At 40.4% G+C, this 27,163-nt stretch overlaps 1 protein-coding gene across 22 annotated transcripts in view; it reads left to right on the forward strand.

Moving 5' to 3' along the window:
• Positions 1-26,813, forward strand: part of BAZ2B (bromodomain adjacent to zinc finger domain 2B) — a 459,321-nt gene extending 432,508 nt beyond the window's left edge. For 17 of the 22 annotated variants that reach the window (XM_077447614.1, XM_077447613.1, XM_077447617.1 and 14 more), the window contains 10 exons: positions 994-1,649; positions 2,858-3,134; positions 6,248-6,403; positions 6,987-7,144; positions 13,278-13,591; positions 14,548-14,683; positions 18,576-18,722; positions 19,101-19,366; positions 21,819-21,962; positions 25,203-26,813. In XM_077447614.1, coding sequence (XP_077303740.1) covers positions 994-1,649; positions 2,858-3,134; positions 6,248-6,403; positions 6,987-7,144; positions 13,278-13,591; positions 14,548-14,683; positions 18,576-18,722; positions 19,101-19,366; positions 21,819-21,962; positions 25,203-25,356 — 2,408 coding nt within the window. In that variant the 3' untranslated portion in view covers positions 25,357-26,813. The remainder of the gene's footprint in view (positions 1-993; positions 1,650-2,857; positions 3,135-6,247; positions 6,404-6,986; positions 7,145-13,277; positions 13,592-14,547; positions 14,684-18,575; positions 18,723-19,100; positions 19,367-21,818; positions 21,963-25,202) is intronic. The other 5 variants (XM_077447627.1, XM_077447631.1, XM_077447632.1 and 2 more) reach the window with 1 other exon arrangement.
• Positions 26,814-27,163: the final 350 nt, after the last annotated feature.

Here is a 27,163-nt window from a genome sequence, read left to right on the forward strand (position 1 = left end):
CCAAGAAGAAGGAGCGTCAGAGAAGATGGAACTGGCAGCTGGGAGGAAGAGCATGTAGCAGTTTCTGATAAAGTGCAAACTCAAAGGTATGTTTGCCATAATGGGCAAGTGCTATGCATACTAAGACCCCTTTCACACTGAGACGCTTTTCAGGCGCTTTCACGCTACAAAAAGCACATGAAAAGCTCACGAAAACCTATTTCCATTAAAATCAATGAATGCATTCACACTGGGGCAGTGGGCTGGAAGGGCAGTGAAAAAAACGTCCCTCTCCATTGAAATGAATGGAAAGCTATTCAAAAGCGCCTGAAACACTCTTCAAAAGCGCTCAAATGTTTTACTGGCAGTTTAGAAGCACCTCAGTGTGAAGGTGGCCTTACATATTATGCTTAGTGCTCCTGCTTCTCCCCAACCCTCAGTTCCTTTGGTGCAATTTATTATTTATAAGGGGTTGACTTCCTCGTCTTCAGCTCCACCAACTGCCACTCCACTGTGAAAGAGCGCCCCTATTGGCCACTGAGTCATCATCATTGGATGGAAAATGGCTGTTTGCAGGGCTTATCACTGAAGCAGGTACAATCAGTACAAAAGTAAAATAACTTTTAGAGAGGTACATAAAGCAGAGGTTTTGGAAGGCATATTGTGGCATCTGCAATGGGTTTTTAAAGGTTTTAAATTGTCATTGCATTGCATTCATCCATCCATTAATTCAGGAAATACAAAACATTCTCTGAATGACGCCTCTGCCAAGCGGCCAATCATGTATTCACAATGCATCAGGCTGGCCGATTAGCATAGGACCAATCAACAAGTGGAAACCACTGTAGTATCAGCATCTACTTCAATGATTTCCAGTTTCCAGGGGCATTGGCCAGGTATGGAAAATACATAGTTACATTGGTCCAAGTACAAATGTACCATGCCTGGATTTCATCTTTAAATATTAAAAAAATTATCTATTATGTGTAAATTGCTGTATTTATTGTTATGTAGCACCAGAGGAAATGGCGAAAGAAAGAGAAAGGCATCGACAGGCTGAAAATGTTGAGATAAAAGAAGAGAAGCTTGATGGCCTTGATGAGAAGCCAAACTGCCTGAATTCTAGTCCTGGGGAGCAGAAATGTCTGAAGGATAAAGACAGCACCAACTTGTTCCTCCAGAAACCTGGATCCTTCTCCAAACTGAGCAAACTGTTAGAAGTAGCGAAAATGCCCCCGGAAATGGACTTTGTGCCCCCAAAGCCAAGTATTTCACCAAATGGCTGTTCTGTTCCCTTTCAAAATAAAAACCGGAGCACTCCTATCTCTTTGCAGGCCAGCACATCCCAATGCAATCCTGAAAAGACAGACTTGAACCCATTTAGTCCTGTGATCAGCGGGTCTGGCAAGTTTTATAATTCTCCAGTAATTCCCAATGAACAGCTGCTAAAAACTCTAACAGACAGGAGCAGGCAGTGGTTCAGCCTCCTTCCACGGACACCCTGTGATGACACGTCAATAACTCACATAGAATCCTCCGCCTCAGTAGCTTCAACCAGTCAATTATGTCATCATTCTCAGTCTCCTTCTCCTGTGCCATCCCCCATCATGAACTCCTCCTGCACACAAAGCTCAATGGGACACAGTTCCTTCTCAATGTCCCCTCTTCAGGTGAGTAGCCAAGAAGGAAGACTTATGTAAAAGTTATAACTGTAATATATATTGTTTTATATTTCAAGACCACAAAACTAGGCTAGGTTCACACATATGCGAATTGGATGCGTTTTTCTAGAATACTGATTCTTGGAATTGTATTCCCTCTAGAGTCTAGACCTTCCAGAAAAATAGAAAAATCCTTTGCTGTTCAGTATATAGCATGCATACAGTATTCCCAGTCTGAGATCAGCAAATAATGTGCTGGTAAAAATGCATTGTAGGTGACCATAAAGTACACTGAAGCTGTGTTCACGTATGCTACGGCCGCGGGTCACAGCATGGTGTCCGGTGCTTCCCTGATTACCGATTCAGGTGCAAATCAGGCCTGAATTCGCACCTGAGAGCTCACAATGGAGTTGGTTCACACAGCTCGGGGGCGGCCTACAATTAAAATGGGTCCTGTGCATCTTTGGTTCCAATTCAGGTGCAGCAAAAATTCTGACCTGATTTGCACCTGAATCAGTAAACAGGGAAGCACCGGACACCATCTTGTGACCTGCGGCCGCAGCATATGTGAACGCAGCTTCAGTGTACTTTATGGTGGCATTTTTACCAGCAAATTATTTGCTGATCTCAGACTGGTGGTACTGTATGTATGCTATATACTGAACAGCAAAGGCATTTTTTATTTTTCTGGAAGGTCTAGAGGGAATAAAGACCTAATACAACTCCAAGAATCAGTATTATCGATGATATAAAAAATTCATTCAGCAGAAATGAGAGATTGAGGCATGGAGTGGCTCCCTCTGTCAACCACGAAATGTACTGCTACAAAATTTCTTTTCATTTCATGTCTTTGGGTAAATAAAATAATTCTCAGAGAAAGAGGCTTGCTAAGTTCTTTGTCAGTCATTTTCTTTGACTTAGGCAAATATTCAATGTTATTAATAGGATTAGGGATGTTATAGCTATCTTTATCCATTAAAAACTATTCATGTACAATAATGTACAGCTTTTACTGCATCAAATAATTGTTTTTTTGGTTACACCTTGTTGCCGTTAGAAGACTCCAATTTATTAGGAAGCAGACAGCTTTGACTTAATATGATGAGAGAAATAGTAAAAATCCTGAATGTGGAGTCTATAAAATAGTTTCTGTACATGTGATAGATGATGAACAAGTTGAATAATACATTGATATTAATATTCATTGCTCTATCTAGATGAAGCCTGGTTTACCAATGATGGGACTGCAGTTTTGCGGGTGGCCATCACCCGTCGTTCCAGCAAATCTTCAGTTTTCTCCACCCATGCCAGGGCTCGGGCTTGGACTATCAGGATTACCTGAAGGAAACGGCCCAACTTTCCTCACTCCAAATTCTCAAATGAGCAAAAGTGAATCCCCTGTGCAACAGAGTGACAAATCCAACTGTACCCCATTACCGGCTGTGGAATTACCAAAACAAATGGATTTCCCTAGCCCTAGGCCAATACCAGATGGTAAGATCTAATTTAGTTGTGCTCAGTGCTCAAACTAACATATCCATAAACATAAAAGCAAAATAAGATCAAATATTGATGTGTCCACCTTTTGCATTTAAAACAGCATTAAATTCATACACTTCCAAAAAGGTTTTTAGGAACTGTGCAGATAGATTGTTCCAAATGTGGGAGAATCAACCGCAGGATTTAAAGAAGTAATAAATCCGAGACCAAAAATGTTTTATATTGCACCAATCATTAGATGTGGTAAATGTTTTGGCTTATCCATGCAAACTGATACATTCTGCTAGAGAGCTTGCACGTTTGAAAAATAACAGACCTGCTGTCTGGATCACCAGATGAAAATACTAGAAAGAAAGCCTAAAAAAGAAAATCAATGCAGCCATCTTATCTAAGAATTGGTGCGCTGCAATATAACAAATGTTTGCTTTTGGGTTCATTACCATTTTAAACTGTCTTACCTGCTTCTGTTTCTTCATGTAATCCCAAACATATTCATTTATGTTGAGGTCAGGGCTCTTAGGGAGCCATACCACCTCTTCCAGACTTCCTTGTTCTTCTTTTGATATTCCTTTATGACTTCTTTATGGCAGTATGTTTGTATGTATGGTCGTTGTCCTACTTAAAAATTAATGTTGGACTAATCAAATGCCTCCTTGATGGTGTTTGATGGGAAAATATCTGCCTGTATTTTTTGCATTGAGGCGAAGATTTATTCTGACCAATTCTACAACTCCATGAGTAGAAATGCAGCTCAAATCATGCAGGGAACCTCTGCCTTACTTTTCTCATACAAACACGCCTTCTATTTTTACATAGATATTTCAAATGTGGACTCATTGGTCAAAAGCTCCTGCTGCCATCTTTTTACACACCATTTTCTGGTTTCAGTTCATATTTGAGTTGCTTGGCCTTTTTTTCCATCAGATGTATGACCTTAGAGACCAGCCATTCACGAAGACAACGTTTCTGGACTGTAGATTGTGTACTAGGGTCTCACTGGTTTCTGCTAGGTCTTAGCAGTTGGTGACACTGGATAACTTTAGATTATAAATGGAATTCTGCAAGCTGTGTCTTCTAGGCTGACAACTATTTTGTGATAAATGATACTGACATAACAAATATATAAAAGATACATGAGACACTTTATCAGGAAGAGTCTTATTGGCATTAATAATGTGGAAATAAACTCTTAAGAAGAAGATGCAATTAATGTTCTTAGTCCATATTGTACGGGGTATTTGGTATGTCCTTCCGATGTATTGTTAAATGTCTCTATAAAAGGTAGATTATTGCAGAGGTGTAACTTGTACCATTACAGCAAGGAAAAAAGTAATGCTTAATCACTGGTTGTAGAAACATTTTAGATTGGAGAAAGAAAGGGGTTACAGAACGAAAAAGGACAAAGAGAATAAGAGTTCCACTCAGGGGAAAGATGAAAAATATTTACTAGAGGAGAAGCAAGAGCGAGCCATCTTGAAAAAAATGTATTTGTTACTGTTTCTACTTTAGAGAGTGAGATTTAGAGAAAAACATCCAAGCAGTCCATTGATTATAAAGTTATCTAATATGCCTGTGTCTATAGTCTACTGAGTTACTAAAACTGGAGAGTACAAAATCTGAACCAACTCTACATAGAAACCAATCAGCTTCCAGGTTTATCGTTAAAGCTTAATTGAGCAAGCTGAAGTTGGAAGCTAATGGGCTACCATTAAGAGCTGCACCAGATTTTGTACTCTCCGGTTTTAGTAAATGAACCCCAGTATCATTGACTGTACTGAAACTTTGGGACAGGGGGAGTATAGTTATGGTTTTCAAAAAAAGAGGGATGGTTTGGCAGGCCGCTACCACGAAGAACATAATAAATGTATTTTATTAATAGTAAGTGGTGTAAGTACCTGAATTTGACCTGGTATCAGCTGGGGTAGGTCCAGGACAACTTGGGCCAAGAGGAAGTTGGTTGAATGATGCTGGTCATCAGAGGGGATGTAGAGGCAGAAAATTTGCCATGGGGGAAATCTCTGATATTCATTTTAAGTTGTTATATTTGTCTAGAGTTTTGCCTTAAAGTGGGGTGCCCCTAAAAAAAAAATTAAAAGTCAGCAGCTACAAATACTGCAGCGGCTGACTTTTAATAATAGGACACTTACCTGTCCCAGGGTCCAGCAATGCGGGGGAACGAAGCCCCCCCCCTCGTTCCCCGCTCCGCTCCGCATGCACGAGCGGCGCAGGGTGCTGTGATACACCGCACAGTCATCTGGGACACGTGACAGGTCCCAGATGACTGTGCGGCACGAGGGGAAGTGATGTCACCAGCCCGGGCAATGAAGAAGGCAGACTACGAGGGAGCCCCTAGCAACAGGCATTTAGAGGCGAGTAAAAAAAAAAAATTCCAATTATTATTTTTTTCTTTTTTTTTTAAGAATTTTAAACTATTTTTTACTTTTTGGTGGCAACACCACTTTAAGGAACTCCTATAAAATAAAACTTAGCATTCAAGGCATGCCTTAAAAGTAACTCTTTTCCGAAACAGGTCAATTGGTGGGTCCAGACTAGCTTTAATTATTTTTTTGCTCTGCATGTATGTTGTTCTGTGATGCAAATGGCTCTCATTAGTGAGGTGGTTGTAAATACTTCATTGCTCAGTGCATGGCTTTTTGCCATAAAGGCCTTTATATTCAGCAGTAAATAGCTAATGATAATTTTAGGGGCAGGGTTTGTTAGCCTACACTGCAATTGGCAATACAACCTGATCAGGTAGTAAGGAGTTCCTCCATGTGTTCTGCTGTCCTGTAAGCATGTTTGGTTTGTTAGACTGGCAGCACTGTGTGGTGCAACACAGCCCTGAATAGCTAGGAGTGCTGACCTATCTCAATCTGAATGTTTCTGAGGATTACAGAATGTTATTATCAAGACAATCTGGATGCTTATGCTAGTTCTAAGTAAAAACATATTTAAAGGATAAGTAATTGAACTAAACTGTGTTTGTTTTATGTCTGTTTGGCTATCAGCTTTATCAATAGATAAAAAATGCTTTGAGAGAAATAAAGCACATCAAAAATGAAATAATCTCATGAATATTTTACATGTGGTCATGCTTTTACTGACAGAAATGCAGTTTGGCTGGTGGAGAATCACAGATCTGGAAGATCTCAAATCTTTATTGAAGGTGCTTAATCTCAGAGGAATAAGGGAAAAGTCTTTACAGAAGCAAATTCAGAAGCACTTAGACTACATCACCCAAGCTTGCCTGAAAAACAGAGACCGTAAGTGTCTTGCTGACAAATGAACTGCTGGCTAAAACATTCTCATAATCTGCATGTGTGGAGTTTTAAAGTCATCCTAAAAATAAAGTCTTAGCCCTTGTACACACGATCGGAGATTCCGACGTAATGTGTGCGATCGGAGCATTTTTTGTCGGCTATTCCGACTGTGTGTGGTCTGCATCGGACTGTTTCCGTCGGAATATCCGTCAGACCAAATTTTCCAACTTGCCAGAAATATGTTCCGACAAAATGCTCCGATCGGACATACTCCGATCATGTGTAGAGAATTCCAATCGGACAAAGTGCCACGCATGCTCAGATCAAATTCCTACATCAAAGCTATTGGCTACTAGCATGAACGTAGTCCCGTCATAACGAAATAACGTCATCACGTTCTGAACGATCTGATTTTCCGACAACTTCGTCCGACCGTGTGTATACAACAGTTTCGGACAAAATCCGACGGATTTGGTTGTCGGAATCTCCGACCGTGTGTATAAGGGCTTAGATAGATAAACCTTGCAGATAAAATGATGGGTCTTTGCTTTTCTGTTGCAAGTAATAACTGTTTGTTCTCCTGTAGCTATCATAGATGTGAAAGGACGTGACAAATGTGAGCTGACACGAGACGTGGTGGAGAATTGGTGTGTGGAAGACCATGAGATGGAGATTGACATTGCCATTCTCCAGCAGGTGGAAGATCTGGAGAGACGAGTGGCTTCTGCTAGTTTACAAATAAAGGTAATAAAGAGTGTTGCGTCATTATGATTGACTTCATTTAAAAAGCCATGTCACATATTCCAGGCAGCTACATTATTCAGACCTAATTGTAAGAAAAAGTGTGAATACAGAAGAACAATACCAAAGCCAAGTCTTTTTCACATCATTTTCAGATGAACTTTTTCTAATGGTGAAGGAAAACACTAATGCCCCGTACACTTGATCGGACATTCCGACAACAAAATCCATGGATTTTTTCTGACGGATGTTGGCTCAAACTTGTCTTGCATACATACAGTCACACAAATCTTGTCGGAAATTCTGAACGTCAAGAATGCAGTGACATACAACACGTACAACGAGCCGAGAAAAATTAAGTTCAATAGCCAATGCGGCTCTTCTGCTTGATTCCAAGCATGCATGTTAGATCCAGATCTCAAATTTTGTGTGACGGAAATACCGATGGAGCCTACACATGGTTGGAATTTCCAACAACAAGCTCCCATCAAATATTTTCAGTTTGAAAATCTGACCATGTGTACGGGGCATAAGGCTGGGTTCACACCATGTGGCTCCTAGCAGGGGTCTGGTGCATCCTGGTTTACTGTTTCAGGTCCGAATTCACCTGAAATGGACCAAAAGACACACAGGGCTCCTGTACAAATTCGCACCGGAGCCACAGTAGACATATGTGAACCGGCTCCATAGAGAGCCGGTCAAAATCTCCTGCTATTGCAAATTGGATGTGGGGAACCCACAACCAATTCACTGGGTTCACACTATTGTGAATTGGATTGCATCTTTTGGTCCATTTCAGGACGGAATTCAGTCAATAATTTGGGCTGAATTCAGACTTCAAACAGTAAACAGGGATGCACAGGACCCCTGCTTGGAGCCGCATCGATATTAGGTGTGAACCCTAAGGAAGGTAATATAAATATAATATGCATTATAAGCTATAAAAAGGCAAATAAAAGTGACTAACTGAAATTGGAGTCAAAGCATCAAAATTTCCTCCAAAAAACACCTCAATATGGGGGCTACCAAAGACTCAGAACTATATTATGTCTGCATTTCACTGTGTAGTAAATAACCTTTGGAAATATAATGAACTGTCAAAGTATGGATATACAAACAAAAAACATTGGAAGTAATTAGATAAAGAGAGCTTGGACTTTTTAGGCGCAACAAAACAAATATTACAAAAATATGAATTTATTTACAATAATGACAGAACATATATAAAACCACACTGATAAAATATACCAATGAGGAAAGTATAAAGTTAAATATAACCGACTTATAGCTACATGGAATCTACCAGCAGAAGAATTTGTTATATAATAACGGTGAATCCAGGAGTGTGGTTATATTGCAGTGAAGTAATATCTAGCTCTACATGTTACACGCCTTGCGCTTCTTCAGGAGAATTTGATTAATATATAATGTAAAGCATAAACTCACAGCTAAAAGCCACATGCACTTGGTGTGTCACTGCAGCGGTGGCTCTACGATCCTGAGGGATTCCCTGGAGTACCCGGCATCACCCTCGACAGCTTTCTTGTTTTGGGGGGGTCTTCTATCAATGGTCCCTTATGAACTTGTGGCGAGTATTACTATAAAGGGTGAACCTTGCTAATGGTCATTTACCCTTTTTGCCATCTGTTTGACTTACCGATGGCCATATACTCCCTCCCATCCACAATTGGCTGTTTTTATTAATGAATTTTTCTACCTTGTGATAGGATAACCTGACCCCTCAGCAGCCGCCCTGCAATCTGTTTGTGTTGCTTTTAGCTGTGAGTTTATGCTTTACATTATATATTATTCAAATTCTCCTGAAGAAGCGCAAGGCTTGTAACATGTAGATATTACTTCACAGCAATATAACCACACTCCTGTTATTATTCAAGAAATTCTTCTGTTGGTAGATTCCATGTAGCTATAAGTCGGTTATATTTAGCTTTATACTTTCCTCATTGGTCTATTTTATTAGTGTGGTTTTATATATGTTCTGTCATTACTAATACGTTTCTATTTTTGTAATTCTTGTTTTGTTGTGCCTAAAAAGTCCAAGCTCTCTTTATCTAATTACTTCCAATCTCAATGGGACATGGCACCTTGTATCTATTAGTGCCCACAGTACCACTCTGTGTTGATACAGTAAGCATTTTTCAAATAAAAAACATTAACGCATATTTAAATAATATTTGCTTTTGGGGGAATGCAATGCAAATCAATGTGCACATATCAGATCCATCCTGAATGAAAATCTTCCCATAATTGCCAAAACCACAAATTTCATTGTCAGATTTCATAGATACAGAAAGTACTTTACCAAGGGTGAATTGGCAACATAATATAACAATACTACAAAAACTTTGAGTTGTGTACAGGTTTCTGACAAGGTGGTCGACACCAGGGATATTTTCCTTCAAGATTGGTCTGATATATGCACATTGATTCAGTTTATTTTTCCCAGGGGGTACTGCCAAGGCAACATTTTTAATCTGTTTTAATAATAAATATTAACTTTTCTTCTAAAAGGCATACCCTTATGGTTTTCAGTGTATGTCAATAGGTTATATACTGTACAGCGAAATGTAGACATAACATAGTCTTGATAAATGTCCAAACCATGCCACCCTCCATATGTTTCTGTTGGAGATTAATCCAGGGAGCATGAGTTTTGTGCTTCTCCATGTTTCCAAGTATAAAGCCACAAGTGGATCAGCAGACCACAGAATATTAAACAGGATCCTTTATTAAATCCATTCCTCTGAATCATGTTTTTGTACCCGCCTGGCATTGTTTTTAGGCAGATTTACTTTATATTGTGTCTTGTGGCTATAACTTTGCTTTGAGCTTTTAGTAGTCCTCAATTTGAGGTGTCTTTGGATGCATCCCGTGAAGTATCCTGTGTCTCCCACCTTCTCACTGTTGGAGCACTAAAGCCTATATCAATCTCTTTAGCATTCATTGCTTCCAGGAATATCAGATGCCTGTGTCCCCTGCCATACATACTGCAGTGGTTAAATCCACCAAACCCTACGATATTACAGGACACAGTAGTGATCTAGGGCAGTGGTCGCCAACCTTTCGGACCTCGCGGACCACTAAAGTCACAACTGCACTCCGCACTCTGCATCACACTGCTCCCCCACACAGACTCATCATTGGATCTCCCCTCTTTATCCAGCCATGTGATCGAGCTCCGTGCTCCCTCCACAGTTTGTGATCAGCACTGCCATTGGAAGTCCCTTCCTTCTTCACCAGCGACTCTCTGCACTACTCCTGATGCCTCCCTCTGAGATCACAAGAGTCAGAACTACAGAGGAGGCATTGAGTATCAATGCACGCTGACAGAATTGAATGTCAGCATGCATTGAGAACAACACTGGAAACAATGTTGATTTGCGGCAAAACCCCTGGGGACCACCAAAATTTTCTCCACTGGTTGGTGACCACTAATATAGGGGATGCAGGATGGAACAATGGCACATGGCAACGGGGCAGAAGAATCTGACGCTACTGAAAGTGTTTAATGCTGAAGAAACTGACAGACACTGCAGCTCTTGAACCAGCCTCCAGAAAGGTGAGTATAACAGCTCTTCTATTGCAGGGCATCTTCCTTTTGGATTTTCTTTTACCCTGATCGGGTTTAAGAAGAATTTTTTTTGTAAACATTGTCACCCCTCCCTTCATGAGAATTATTAAACAATTATAAAGAAACACCTGAATGAATCACTGCATTAGCTACCACGTGGGCGCCATGCTTCTCAAAGGAAAAAACAGAGCCGCCCATCTCAATATTCTCATGATTTTATGAATGAGAATCCTGAGTAAGGCTGGGTTTGCACAGAAGGAGATTATAACCCGTTCTTTATGGATCCGGTTCACATATCTCCGCAGCGGCTACAGTGCGATTTGCACAGGAGCCCTCTGCGTCTTTTGGTCCATTTCAGTCGGAATTCAGCCAAAAATTCGGGCTAAAATTGAACCTGAAATGGAGAATGAGGTCACACCGGACCCCTGCTGTGAGCCGCATTCAAAGATAGTGTGAATCCAGCCTTAGGGGTCAGTAAACATGGGACATGTTTACCTCCTACCCTCCCTACTCTACCTGGCATCCTGCGCTTACTAAACCTTCTACACGCTCACAAACAACATATCTATTACTATTTTATTCCTAAAAAGTAAGAATACAAATGTGTACAAAAATTCTGTGAGCAACAAAGATATAAAATAAAACAGTCTGAACACACAATTGAAAGTATCTCTGTGGGCTACAGAACACATTTGTGATGTATACATCTGGGTCGGGAGAGACGGGTGAGAGACACCAAATAGCTTTGTGTACACAGCAGCAGAGTACTCTGCCATTTTTAATGTATACCTGTATATGTTCAGCTTTAAAGCCCAACTCCGGGCAGAATTACCTTCACATGTTTCCAGCAGGCAAACCTTTTTGTACCCTGTGAGCATCTCACTGTCATGCAGGGCATACTTGTACACCGTTCAGACATAACATTATGGCCCCCCACCATAACCCATTGAGGCATGGACACTAGACCTCTGAAGGAATGCTGTGGTATCTGGAAGTAGCAGATCCTTTAAGCCCTGTTAGTTGTGGTCTACCCATTGTATGCTGAAATCAGAAATGAAACAGTAAACGAGGATGCATCGGACCCCTGCTTTGAACCGCTGTGTGCTCATATGCGAACCCAGCCTAAAAGTATTTATATTTTGTATAATGTGAAAAACGTAATACAATAAAAAAATAAATAAAAAAAAATGCATAAGAATTCTCATCTTTCTCCATTTTAGTAACAAAAAGTGTCAATGGGGTTGATTTACTAAAGGCAATCCACTTTGCACTGCAAGTGCACTTGGAAGTGCAGTTGCTGTAAATCTGAGGGGTAGATCTGAAATGAGTGAAAGCTCTGCTGAGTTTATCATCCAATCATGTACAAGAAAAAATGCTGTTTTTTATTTTCCTTGCATGTCCCCCTCAGATCTACAGCGACTGCACTTCCAAGTGCATTTGCAGAGAAAAGTGGATTTTCTTTTAGTAAATAAAACCCAATGTGTTATTTTTATAGACTGAATGGCATATCCTATAATCTAGGGTCCAAAATAAATTATTTTGGTGCCTCATTTGGTGTTTAAACCAATAGAATGCCCCCCTCAGGGCTTTGAGAATGTCAATAAGGTAAAATTAGATCTGTTTTTTTTTTTTTTTTTTTTTAAACAGTTATGCCCTGTACACATGATAGGATTTTCCCACAACAAATGTTGGATGTAAGCTTGTTGTTGGAAAGTCTGACCATGTGTATGCTAAATTCCTTGTCGGAATTTCCGCCAACAAATGTTTGAGAGCAGGTTCTCAAATTTTCCGACAACAAAACTTGTTGTCGGAAATTTGAATCGTGTGTACATAAGTCCGACTCACAAAAGTCCACACATGCTCGGAATCAAGCAGAAGAGCCGCACTGGCTATTGAACTTAATTTTTCTCAGCTCGTCGTATGTGTTGTACGTCACCGCGTTCTTGACATTTGGAATTTCCAACAACATTTGTGTGACTGTGTTTATGCAAGACAAGTTTGAGCCAACATCCTTCGGAAAAAAATCCACGGTTTTGTTGTCGTAAATCCTATCGTGTATACAGGGCATTAGGCTGGATTCACACATGTGCGGTGCGAATTCCAGCTCTGTTCTCTCTGCAAAGAGAAAAAGCAGCTGTTCAGCGATTCCTCTCCATTGTATCTGTGGATCAGCTGAGCAGGGAAAGGGGGAGGTGTAGTGAAGAGGGGGAGAGAATTATTGTTCACAGCGGAACGCACCTCCGAATCAGATGCATTTCCATAGAAGATTATAATCCTGTAATTCGCACCGCAATGACCAGAAAACACGCATGTTTTTTGGGCAATGCGGAGTGCGAATGCAACACACATATTGTGAACCAGCCTCATTCAAATGAACAGATTTTAAAATGTCCTGCAAATTGGGTGCAGTGTAAGCCGCATCCAATTTGCATAGGTGTGAACCCAGCCTAAGTCAATGCAATGGTTTTAAAGACATGGTGATATATTTGGTCATCTATTGAAAGCATGTACTGTGAATGACATTCTAACAATTCTCTTGCTGCTTAGGGCTGGATATGTCCAGAGCTTGCCTCCGAGAGAGAAGACTTGGTTTATCATCAACATAAGTCAGTTACTAAAAGGCACATAGACAATGATGGCGAGCAGCATCCAGCAGAAGGAGAAGGCAATCCATGTGCTCTAGAACGGAGGAGCGACAACCCTCTAGATATAGCAGTAACCAGGCTGACTGACTTGGAGAGGAACATTGAAAGAAGGTATCTGAAGAGCCCCTTAAGTACCACCATTCAGATCAAACTGGATAATGTGGGCACAGTTACTGTCCCTGCTCCTGCACCATCTATTAGTGGTGATGGTGACGGGTAGGTCATTGACATTAATATATATAACCAATCATTGTGCTTCTTTGCTCAGTGGAGCCTGTTATCTTTTGCCTGTTGCTCTCTGTAGCTTCCTGTGTGTCTTTTTACAGGTTATGTTATCCTGCATGGTGCTTCTGTACAATAATCTGTGTTCTGTATGTCAGCAATCCTGAAAAGCTGTTCTAAATATCTAACTTGAAGTTGAAACTGACTGTGGCTAAGCTGCAAGACTCCTAGTCAATCTGGACCCCATTCATCAAAGTGTCTAAAAGAGAACCAGCCACCAATAAGCTTATGGGAGAATCTGAATATTCAGTCTTAAATTGTAATATTTGCTTACACTTACCTGTCCCCTTATTTGGGTTTACTTACTTGACTCCAGCAGGGAAGATGGGTCACTGTATAGGCATGTAAACAAGCAAGGGGCTCTTTATTGGATGTTTTGCAAACTCAGAAGCTGGGTGAAGGTGTGTGAGGTCAGACAGTTGACAGGGCACTAATTCTTTAATATCAGGTCACTTCTTACCCCTGGAGCTCAAGCTGAAGAGTCAGGCTCAGGCAAAGTAGGTAAAGCTGAAAAAAAGGGGGCAGATATAAATGTGTTATAACACTTTAATTAATGAATATTCATATTCTTGTATAAGCCCAAATGTGACTTGTTTGCTCAAGAATTGTCTGTGGTGCAATATAGAAAATACGATTTAAATGTGTACTGGAAAGCGACAGTTGAATCAACTGTTGGAGTATGATTGGATGCCAGGGACACACAGACAGTTCTTTTTTTCAGCCACTTTGATAGTCGGGCTCTCTGTGCTCTTAATTCAGTATTTTTCTTTAACTTTGTACATACTGGCTGTTTACCCCTGTATTGTCACTGCTTGGCTGTTTAGTGTGATTTTGAGTTATGCTCGATTCAGGTCAATTACTGAGCGTATTCTTACACTGTTACACTGCAGGGCGGAGGATGACATCGCCCCAGGTCTGAAGATTTGGAGGAAAGCGCTGTCGGAAGCACGCAGTGCTGCACAAGTATCACTCTGCATTCAGCAACTGCAGAAATCTATTGCATGGGAGAAATCCATCATGAAAGTTGTACGTTGTCCTATGTTTTGATGTTGATGCATGTTAGTACAGATCTTCTAATCTGCCTGAATGCGCCCATACATGTAGACAGGATTGATCAAAAATAAACAATTCATCACAAACTAAAATATCAGCAACATTTTTTTTATGATGCAACACACAGGGGGTTATTTACGAAAGGCAAACCCGCTTTGTACTACAAGTTCAAAGTGCACTTGGAAGTACACTCACTGTAAATCTGAGGGGTAGATCTGAAATGAGTGAAAGCTCTGCTGATTTTATCATCCAATCATGTGCAAGCTAAAATGCTGTTTTTTATTTTCCTTGCATGTCCCCCTCGGATTTACAGCGACTGCACTTCCAAGTGTACTTTCAATGCAATTTCAAGTGCACTTTGTGCTGCAAAGTGGATTTGCCTTGTAACTAACCCCCCGAGTATTAGTATTAGCGATGCAATCAACTGAAAATACTGATTATTAATCAGTCATAGATGCAAGCAATAAAACAAAGCTGATCTGTTACAATATTTTCTACAGTATATACACACGTATCTATTTAAAGTGGAAGTAAACTCATGGATTTAAACAGTTAAAAAAAAAAGGCATGTCGGGAATGCTAAAACTGCACATTGGTTGTGCTCTCAGCCAAACTATCAAACCATCCAATGGCTGGTGTCATAACGAATCACATGTGCAGCACCATAGCAGTTGAAGATTAAACAGAGGCAAAAATGGCAGCTTCCTTGGCTGAAAATGATAGGGGAGTTTACTTCCACTTTAAGCAATGAAAAGTGATCAACAAAATTACTCCATGACCAATCAACATAGCAGAGTCCAAATTAATCAAGAACTCTCTCTCTCTCATTGGAGGCCTCTGGTTTTGGAAAGATAATTTTCTGTGAATTGTTTGCTCGGGAGACACCTTCTTCTCCTGCATCATATCTAGGGGAACCATGTATTTGGGAATATCAAACCCAACTGGATTCAACAGCCAGTGATCTAATGACAGGCCTCATGCACACCGGGCTTACAAAATGCTGCTTTTACAAGTGTTTGCTGTTTCTCTTTCAGCCTGTAAAAGCTTGTCTATGTTAGCCTATGTATCTAAGCACGCTTAGATGTTTACAGGAGTATTAGAAGAGGAGCATTTACAGGCTGAAAAAAAACTAAAACCACCATAGGCGAATTCAGGAGAGGAGCTAAAGAATGTGGCTAAATGCATATAAACACACCTAAACACATTTATTTTTCTTGCATTACAATGGCCAGAATAAATGTATATTCTGGCCAATGAAATCCATTAAAGTTCAAACGCGTGGCACGTCTAAACATGGCACGCGTGCATTATGCTTTTTTTTCTGGCCTTCAAAGGGGGGCTAAATAGATGCCTTGTGTGCATGAGGCCTTAATGTCCACCTTTACGTTTTGGTACATTTAGATTGTTACCTGTTCCTTGTGAAATTTGTAAGTCAGCATGAAGAAGGCTTCCACATTTTGGGATGTTGTTTTTTCTTTACTTTCTGATGCTACTTTTAGATTTTATCTCAGCATAATAAGGTCTGAAACAGTAGACATGCCAACCCTGAACTGAAAGGTTTACAGAATAACCAGTTTTTATTGCCTGTACTCCTCTCTTTCTTGACTTTTCAATTTATTCCTGTTTAGTATAGTTGGTCAGGAGACTGCTAACAGATTATCATTAGTCATTTAGCACATTTATAATTGTAGTGGGGCAGAGACAGAGAGGGATCATTCGCAAGACAATAGTGGGGCAAAGACAGAGAGGGTGGATTTTCAAGACAATAGTGGGCGAAGACATAGAGATATCTGCAAGACACTAGTGAGGCAAAGACAGATAGGGATCATCCAAAATACAGTAGTGGGGCAAAGACAGAGATGGATCATCCCAAGAGAGTAATGGGGCAAAGAACGAGAGGGTTCAATCCCAAGACAGTAATGGGGCAAAGACTGAGAGAGATCATCCGCAAGACACTAGTGGGGCAAAGACAGAGAGGGATTATCCCCAAAACCATAGTGGGGAAAAGATATAGCGGTATCTGCAAGACAGTAGTGGGGCAAAGACAGACAGGGATCATCAACTTGACAGTAGTGGGGCAAAGAGAGAGCAGGAGCATCCCAAAACATTAATGGGGCAAAGATCAAGAGGGATCATCCACAAGACAATAGTGGGGCAAGGAAAAAGAGAAATCTTTCACGAGGCAGTAGCGGGATAAAGACAGAGCGGGATCTTCCACAAGACAGTAGTGGGGCAAAGACAGAGAAAAATCATCCCAAGACAGTACCGGGGCAAAGACATATAGGGATCATCCACAAGACAGTAGTGGGGCAAAAACAGACAGGGATCATCAACTTGACAGTAGTGGGGCAAAGAGAGAGCAGGAGCATCCCAAAACATTAATGGGGCAAAGATCAAGAGGGATCATCCACAAGACAATAGTGGGGCAAGGAAAAAGAGAAATCTTTCACGAGGCAGTAGCGGGATAAAGACAGAGCGGGATCTTCCACAAGACAGTAGTGGGGCAAAGACAGAGAAAAATCATCCCAAGACAGTACCGGGGCAAAGACATATAGGGATCATCCACAAGACAGTAGTGGGGCAAAAACAAAGAGGGATCATTCCCAAGATTGTAGTGGGGCAAAGGCAGAGAGGGATCTTTCGCAAGACAATAGTGGGACAAAGACAGAGAGGGATTATTCGCAAGACAATAGTGGGACAAAGACAGAGAGGGATTATTCGCAAGACAATAGTGGGGCAAAGACAGATATGGATCAACAACTAGACAGCAGTGGGACAAAGACAGAGAGGAATCTTTCACAAGACAGTAGTGGGACAATGACAGAGGGGGTGCATTGCCAAGACAGTAGTGGGGCAAAGACATAGAGGTATCTGCAAGACATTAGTGGGGCAAAGACAGAGAGGGATCCTCCACAAGACAGTAATGGGGCAAAGACAGAGAGTGGTCATTTCCAATATTGTAGTGGGGCAAAGACAGAGAGGGATTATCCGAAGACAGTAATGGGGCAAAGGCCGAGAGGGGTCATCCCCAAGACAGTAATGGAGCAAAGACAGAGAGGGTTCATCCACAAGACAGTAGCGGGGCAAAGACATAGAGGGGTCATCCCCAAGATTGTAGTTGGTCAAAGACAAAGAAGGATCATCTGCACAACTGTAATGGGGCAAAGACAGTGTCGGATCATCCCCAAGACAGTAATGGGGCAAAGACAGAGAAGGTGCATCCCCAAGACAGTAGTGGGGCAAAGACATAGAGGTACCTGCAAGGCAGTAGTGGGGCAAAGATAGACAGGGATCATCCCCAAGACAATAGTGGGGTAAAGACTGAGAGAGATCATCTGCAAGACAGTAGTGGGGCAAAGACAAAAGAAGGTCACCCTCAAGACAATAGTGGGGCAAAGACAGAGCAAGATCATCCTCAAGACAGTAATGAGGCAAAGAGAGCAAGGGGTCATCCCCAAGACAGCAGTGGGGTAAAGACATAGAGAGATCATCCCCAACACATTAGTGGGCAAACACAGAGCGGGATCATTCCATGCAGTAATGCAAATGGGTGAATTCTCTATGCCTATTGTAATCTTTACCTAAGCCATCAATGGGGGTACAAAGCTGTTACTTGACTAGGTCTCCCCTTTAATTAATCTCTCCACAAAGAATAAGTAAAGTAAAGGTTGAAGGTTAATGATGCAAGGTAGAGATATAATTATCTGTATGCGTACTATTGATAATGTAGGGTTCACTTCAAAATGCAACTTATATCATAATACTCATAAATCAGAATTTGGATGGTGTAGAAGTGTTCTGTACAATAATGATTGCTCTCCCACCTACTGTTGTTCATTGCTCTTGTTTAATGCATGTGTTGCAGTACTGCCAAATATGCCGCAAAGGAGATAATGAAGAATTGCTGCTTCTGTGTGATGGATGTGATAAAGGATGTCACACATACTGCCACAAGCCCAAAATCACTGCTATACCAGAGGGTGACTGGTTCTGTCCTGCCTGCATTGCTAAGGTAAGAGAACTAATGAGCTCCTTATATGTGGATTACAGTGAGCCAGGTAAGGTTTATTGAGCGTACAGTACCATATTATCCCTCTTGGGCATGCTCGGCAGCTGTTCCAGATGTGCCCGAAAGTAGTGAGGCCCAGTGGCACCCAGAGCATGCTTGGTGGTAAATTGATATATATCACCTTGTTGTTCCAGGGGTACTTTAGCATCCCTTGCAAGACTGAATAATGTTTCTACTTGTAATATTCATTAAATCCAATACATTTACTTATGACAATGTTTATTGTGCATTCTGAAGTCACTGTTTTTTTATCTCCACTTAAATGAATTGTGTAGTAGTCATCAGTTACCCTTAGAAAACAGCATGTTGTTTGCATTTTAGGCAAGCGGACAGACATTAAAAATGAAGAAGGCCAATTTAAAAGGGAAAAAGAGTTGTGACCCGAAGAAAGGAAAAAAGGCATCCGGGGAAGCAGAGGATGAAGATACTGCAACAACTGGTGGTTCTGGAAAAAAGGGGAGCAAAGATCCTAAAAAAAGAAAAATAGAAGAAAATAACTCTAGTCCCTCAAAACAAGAGACTTCACCTGCATCTAAGAAGCCAAAACATCACACCAAGGATGATGCGAAGGAACTGGCTCTGTGCAGGTGAGACATTTTGGTTTAAGTAACTACCAAAGTAACCACTTTGGTTACAATCCAATTCACCCGCCACTATGTTTTGGGCTGTGAAAGGGAAAACCATAAAACATAGGGAGAACATATAAATTCTATGCATCTATAGTAGTGTGATTGATTTTAAATTCAGGAGCCCAACACTGCAAGGCCTCCCTGTTAACCACTGCAGTAGACGTTTAGCTATTATTTTTTTAGCATGCCGGACCAATGTAAGTATACATATCTCATATCGCATATCTCATACCCAATTCATGTCTGTGTGTGCTGAAAATCACCGTAGTAGTCTCTACTACTACAGTAATAGCAGCAGTATTTCAGGTCCGATGGCTGCCCTTCTGCATAGTAAAGTTCTCACTTGCTCGGCCCTGCCACCCCTGAGAGAAAGCCTTGTATTTTTTTCAATGCATACAAGGTGTTCTCTGAGATTGTGACATCACCACCCTATCTCGCCCTTCACTTTGTTGCCCAGATAAACCATTAAATTGGTTCTAAATTGTTCTAAAATATCAAGTATACCGTGGCATTTTATTTTTGTTTTTTGAATTGTTTAATAAGCCTCTTACTGTTGTTTGCAGGATCTTTTTTTTTGTCCTGTGCATGCTCCTTATCCTCCACTGATGCACCTCACTGCTACTAGTGTAAAGCGAGCAGTGCTGTATTTTCTGGTCACATGCTGCACTCAATGCGTACTACAATTCCTATAGAGCTCAGTATGTCTGCACAGGGATGTGTAGTCCATCTTGGGGGTGGGAAAAGGTGGCTATATTCACATACACAGGGTGGGCACAGAGAGGGCACAAAGCCACCCTACAACAGGAAATCTGAGAATAGCAGAAAAAAGCTTGTATTTGAGAGAGATTTGAGAGAAAACTTGTGCAATTGTGAGTTCAGCAGTATGGAGATGATTTTCTGAAGGACAAGGGTAGAGCTGTATCTCCACTACATCATTCTATGAGGGGGGCAAATGTTTCTTCTCCTTTTTTTATAATTAAGTCCATTATAACTGTGTAATAGCAAATAAGAGTGCAGTGCTTCACAGTATTTAATAAATGTCCATGTGTTAAGTAGATAGCTAGAGTTCCAAATGTAAACAAGCCTAGTAGGCAGAAAGTCCTTATTAGGCTCCAAGAACCAACCGTGACAGTGTAGTGTGCCAGAACACTCACCAGAAAATTAATAAAAACCAGCATACAATCTAGGCCTGCAGGCCTACATGCTGATGTCATCACCGCCATATCCTTGTGCTTGGAGCGGTGACCATCTTTTTGCCGGTCCTCCATGAAGTTCATCTGCTGTCCATAACCCTGGATATGATGTCACCAAGCTATAAGATAGTGATACAAGGCTCATAATAGCTTGCTATCTGGTGAGTGCATAGAGTGGTGAAGGGATACCATGGTTAAAGAGCACTGTGTAGCACTCGTGATTGTATGCTGGTTTTTATTTGTTTTCTTCTGAGTGTTCTGGGACACTACACTGTCGCGGTTGGTTTTTGGAGACTATTAAGGACTTTCTGCCTACTAGGATTGTTTACATTTGGGACTCTAGCTATTTACTTAACCAGTGGTGGCCCGTCCATACGGGGTGGTAGGGGCTCCGCCCCCCTAATCCATGCGCCTGGTCCTTTATCTACATGCAGGGCACCAGACACATGGATTCCAATGGTGTTTTTTTTTTTTTTAGAAGCACATAATTAGAGCCAGAGGCTCTAATTGGCTTCAAAAAAGGGTGGGCTTGGGGTGCAGAGCATTGCGCCCCGAGCCCACCCAATTATGTGACAATAGCAAATTATTATTCCCTATTGTCTTCCTAATTCTCCTCCCAGGCAAACAGGACCTGTCACCTAAATTGGCTGAGAGGTGAAGCGACCCTATTAGCTGCCTAGGAGGAGGAGGGAGGAGATGCTGTGGGTGCATTGTTTGACCCCCCCCCCCAAAAAAAAATATATATATACCACCAGCCGCCAAATGGACATTTATTAAATACTTAATACTAATAATTAAATACTGTGAAGCTCTGCACCTTTATTTGTTATTTTATTGATCATTGAAGGTTGTATATTCACCTTTATGTGTGCTACCGTAATTGAATATCTTGTCAGCGCTTACTTTCTCTACTTTATTTCATTATAACTGAATGCCTCCAGTTTACAAGCTGGTGACTTTCAACCTATATATAGCGAGGATTGTAACATAGCCAAGATGACTTAAACTACACCATGAACGCAATAAAGCCTCGTATGAGATTGTTCTAGGAGATCTTTTATGGATTAGAAACTACAGCGAGAATGTGTGGCAATGGCTTTATACAAATGTCATGCAGTCTCAGATACAACTGAAAAAAATCAATATTTGTTGCTTGTAAAGTTGCTGGAGTCTGTCTTGCTTAAAGCTATTCTTTATTTTTTTTATTTTTTTATCAGTGCGATTTTGTCAGAGATGGAATCTCATGAGGATGCCTGGCCTTTTCTGCTTCCTGTTAACTTGAAACTTGTCCCTGGCTACAAAAAGGTCATCAGGAAGCCCATGGACTTTGCAACAATTCGAGAAAAGCTTAGCAGTGGGCAGTAAGTATGACCGATGTTCCCCAATATCGTAGTTTAAGGTTCCATACCACAGAATAGTAGTATATGCCAAACACAGTTTTCTGAAGTAAGTACGAATTCTTTGCTGTGTAAAAGCAAGACTCCTTTCAGGTATAACGCTTTCATACCTCTGAAATACTTACCATCATTTTAGGCACCTATATAAAGATGAAAGCAATAATATATTATGTGCAAAATACATATAGGCTCACTTAGTGAAAAAAAAAATAACATTGCAAGGAGCAAACAGCAATACCATCATCATACATTAAAAGCCCATGTACTGATTTGATGTTCAATGTATGCCCAGACAATAGAAATGTTCTCTTAATTTTAAAGTGAAGACATTTTTACTTGCATCCAGGGCTTAGTTAGACCCATCTTATACTTGCCATCCTGTGGCCAATGGCACCATGACAGGATTGCTAAAAAGTGCAGAGTCAATGATTGCTTGCTTCCACAGTATGGTTGATTGGATCAGCAAGCGGCAGCTCCCTCACTAATTGAAATCCTGCAGAATTGTTTTTTACAACACAGTGATAGGGATCAACACAGCACAAGCAAGGCCTATTCAGCCATGTAAAGCTATACTGTCACTGGTGTGTTGTTATGGCCTATAGAGAGATTTCCCCTTTCACTTTATGGTCATGGTGACAAAAGTTGCACCATACAGGAAGTGACGGAAAATCTGCCACGGGGATACAGGATTAAAAAGCTGCTTGGGGTCTTAACCTTTCCCTGCCATACTAATATAAAGCTTTTCTTTCTGTTGGAGATTTTCTCTTATTTCCTGTCTGGTGAAACTGTTATCAGCAGGACAGGAAATAAGCTTTCTAGCAGAGGCATAACTAGAACCTTCAGGACCCCGCTACAAGAAACCATGATGGGCCCCCACTGGGGCCCCTCCCATTAATCCAGTTATTCCCATTGTGGGACCCTTTATTACAGTCCCACAGTGGGCCACCTTTCTGGCTTCTTGGGGTCCCTCCACAGTGTGGAACGTCAGAGCCCAGTCACAAGTGCGACCCTGGTAGTTCCGCCAATGGTATCGGTTGTTTTTTATTTTTGTTGTTTCATTATTGATTATTTTTTACCCCTTTGCTTTGTTTTATTTTATTTTTTATTATTCAGTACCGATTTTCTATTAATATCAGTACCAATTACTATTCATTAAGACAAGGAAGGGGCCAGTGAATGACACATTTACCGGCCCCTTTCCCCGCTCTCCATCCTGACAGAGCCCCCCGCAGGAGCCGGCGGCCGGTGGGAGTGTGAAACCTGACAGTGCTGTGGGGGACCAAGGAAGCACACAGGGGCCCGGGGCAGCAGGATAAGGAATAGGAAGGCGACAGGAGCTCCATGTAGAGGAACCAATGCCCTCCATTTCCCTCTTGCAGCCACGGAATGTCTGCTGGAGAGAGGAGGAGAATCGGGCATTCAGCAGCTACATGGATGGATCAGTTCCTCTACATGCCGCAGCCCCTGCTGCCCTCCTATCCAGGTGTACCGGGGACCCCTGCGATCCCTGTAAGTATGTTCCTGGGTTCTAGTTCTTTATCACGCTATCCATACCTAAAAAAAGCTTTGCTGGACATGTACTTTAAAAAACTATTTAATGTATGCTACATTTTAACATAGTTACATTGATCCAGCTTGCTCCAATGTAACTATGTATACACAATATCATGTAGTGGCACTTCGTTGCCTTCTACTTACTCTGTTACTCCCATTTCTGCCTTAAGTTCAAGGGGGTGGCTCTTGCTGCACTTGTTGCATATAGGGTTGGCATCTCACCCCTTTCAACCCGAACCCATATTAGTTACACAGGTTCTGAGGCTAATTTAATGCAGATAAGGCACCAAGTGAGTTTAATTACCAACTTAATCAGCCACAGAACCTGTGTAATTAATATGTGTTCAGGTTTAAAGGGATGAGGTGGCAACCCTGGTTGCATATCCTTTCTCTCTACGTTCAGGATGTTTGCAGTCCCACACTTTCAATTCCCATCAAACTGTTTTTTTTCTCTAACTATGTATACACCATAACTGGCTGATGTCCCTGTAAGCTGAAAATCACTAGACACTGCTACTACAGTAATCTCAAATTGCTGAATAAATGCAAAGCATTATCTGATTGGATGAGATGTAGAGTGTGATGTCACTGTCCCGCCTCTCCATTTCATCCATTCAGACAATGCTTTGCATTCATTTAGAAAATGCAAAGCATTCTCTGAATGGCACTTGTGCTGAATGACCATTGGTTCAAGCTGGACCAATGTAACTATGTAAAAAAATACCATGCCTGGAATTCATCTTTAGGCTGGATTCACACCTATGCATTTTTAGTGCTTTTTGCATTTTGCAGATTTGCACTGCAGTCCATTTACCATGGTTTCCTATGGAACACGTTCTGTAGTGCAAATCTGCAAAATGCAAAAAGTACTGAAAATGCAAAGGTGTGAATCCAGCCTTAAGGGGTAAATGTGCTTAAAGAGGAAGTAAACTCTCCCACTCTGATGCTTCTTTTAATTTAGTCCATTATAATAAGTCATTATCAGACTATAGCCACTATAATCCAGCCCAAATGGCATATTACTTACTGTTTAAAGAAACTTTAAAAAACTTGTTTCCAGGGGTTAGGCAGCGCCATCTTGAGTATTGTTTTCTGAGTCCACAGTGGAGTGTATTTCTGCCCTTACATTGAGCACTTCCTGTACTGTTAACCAAGCCTCCTTCTCAATCCAACGTTTCTATGGCAACCCTGCTTCCCTTTTCATAGCTGACTTGTTTTATTTCATAGTATTTACTTGTACCGATGTCTAATGTTTCCCTTTGTCAGTCTTATCAGCTTCAGCTGATAAGACTGCAGTAATGGCCAAGTTTACATTGTATGTCATGTCACATGGTCACATGGTGTGTAGGAGGAAGCTCTGAATGGTTCTTCAGCCTCCTGGGAGTTCAGTGCTGTGCCATAGGAAGTCCTGATAACAGATAGATAAGACATAGAGAGTGTGCCGTAAATCAGGGGAGATCTGGGCATGCTCAGTGATGTCATTCTAAAGAACAAAAAGGATTACAAAAATACTAAGCCAGTAAGGAGATATCTACAAGCAGTGATCATTTTGGGTTTTTTATGCTGATTTACATGGGACAAAGTTGTGGGGGAGGGTTTACAACCACTTTAAGCAAACCATAATTTATAAAATGTTTTTTTATTTTCCAGATATCCAAACTTTGAGGCTTTCGCTCTGGATGTCAGACTTGTTTTTAACAACTGTGAAACTTTCAATGAAGATGACTCTGAGATAGGCAGGGCGGGGCACAAAATGCGGACACATTTTGAAAAAAGATGGACAAACATTTTTAGCATGAGCTGAAATCACTTAACAATCCTCCACCCTTGTCGTTTGGATTACAAGACCAGCAATGTGAATGATCTCTACACAAAATAAAATCCGAATAGTCTCCTACAGATCGTGAGTGACGTGTTACAAATCACTCCAGTTACAACTACGGTTCTTAGTTCAATTATTTTTTACTTTTTTCTTTTTTTGGCCTGTGCATTTTACCAACTTCAGCCTCATACTAGCAAGGACATACGTCCGAAAAAAGAAAAAAAAAAAATCTTGAAGAAAAAAAAAAAAATTAAGAAAGGCGTCTTAGTGCAATAGCTTAAAAAAAAATTAAAAAATATATTGAAACGCACTGATTCTTCAACCACCTGAGCTGTACCAGGGAAAACAGTTACCCATTCTCTTTTCGATAAATATCTATTTTTTATTGATTTAATGTTATTTTGTTTATTTTTATATTACTTTGTAGCTCATTGTTAGTGAATGTATTTAATTTTATGGATTATTTATGAATTAAATGGCAGAAAGAATCTTCGTTTTCTGTGAAAAGGAAGAATAAGGAATATTGCTTTAAATCTTGAAAATACAGTGAGAATGTTAAAGAAAAAAAAACACTAAAGAAAAAAAAAAAAAAAAAAACAAGCCAAGTAAAACTGTTTACACAGCTGTGCTAAAAAATGGCATCAACACTTTACTGTAAAGTAGTACATTTATATAAGTATACATTGCTGCATCATTCATGTAGTCAAATTGTATTTCAAGATGGTGAAAAAAAACAAAAAAAAAACAGATCTGTATATACTGTTGACAATTGTTTATATTAAGTCTTGTTTAATATGTATGATGTGTACATATTGTTTGCAGGCATTGATTATGATGTCTGTTTTAGAAGGACTGTAGCATTTTATTTTAGCCAGGTAATAATAACCTATAGCTTGTACAGAATCCTCTACCAACACTGTGGAGTCTCCCTTATATTGGTAGTGCCTGCCTTTAAAACAGGGTGTAGGGGATATTTTGTTTCTGTTTTTTTTTTTTTCTTATTATTTTTATTATTTTTTTTATATTATTTTATTATTTTCATTATTTTCTAATTTTGTTACATGATTTACCGCCAAGTAGGCCTAAAAAAAAAAAAGTATACTCATTTGTATCCATGTGAGACAAAACGTATGACAGATTTCTTAACACACAGTATTTTTTCATAGATACATTTCCCTTCATCTGCCTTGCCACAAAAACAGTAATAATAATATTAAAAAAAAAAGAATAAAAAATAAAAGGCATTTGTAACCACTGTGTTTTATCTACTGTGTGGTATAGTGGCCTGTTGGAGGCAAAAAAAAAAAAAAAAGGATCAGACATTTTTTGTACCAATTGTACTTGAAGTTGTTTTATTTAAATGAAAATGTTGTGAAAAGGGTAGTTTTTTTCACTAGTTTGTGTGGCACGGATACAATAAAAGACTGTTTTGCAATACATGTATTGTGTTTGTGTGTGTGTGTCTTTTAATTCACAACAGCATTGGTTACTTTGATTGGAGACATTTTTTTTGTTAAACCGCCATTCATTTATTATCAACGCTCAAATGTACAATCCAGTCAAAATGAAAAAAATAAATAAAATAAATAAATACTTTTGGGAGTATATTTTAATTTAAAAAACAATAGTAGAGTAAGTGCTGGGCTGAAAATTTCCCCCTGAAAGTCAGCCTGACAAAGACTTCAAATGACTGCGTTCCAAAAAATCGAAATGGTTGTTTATGCAATAAAAAGCACTAAAATACTTACCTCTCCAGCAGTCGACAAGTCCAAACTCCGCTGTCTTTAAG

This window comes from Lithobates pipiens, unplaced genomic scaffold (assembly GCF_037356315.1).
Source record: "Lithobates pipiens isolate NorthernLeopardFrog02 unplaced genomic scaffold, aLitPip1_a1.2 Scaffold_22, whole genome shotgun sequence".
NCBI classification, from domain to species: Eukaryota; Metazoa; Chordata; class Amphibia; order Anura; family Ranidae; genus Lithobates; species Lithobates pipiens.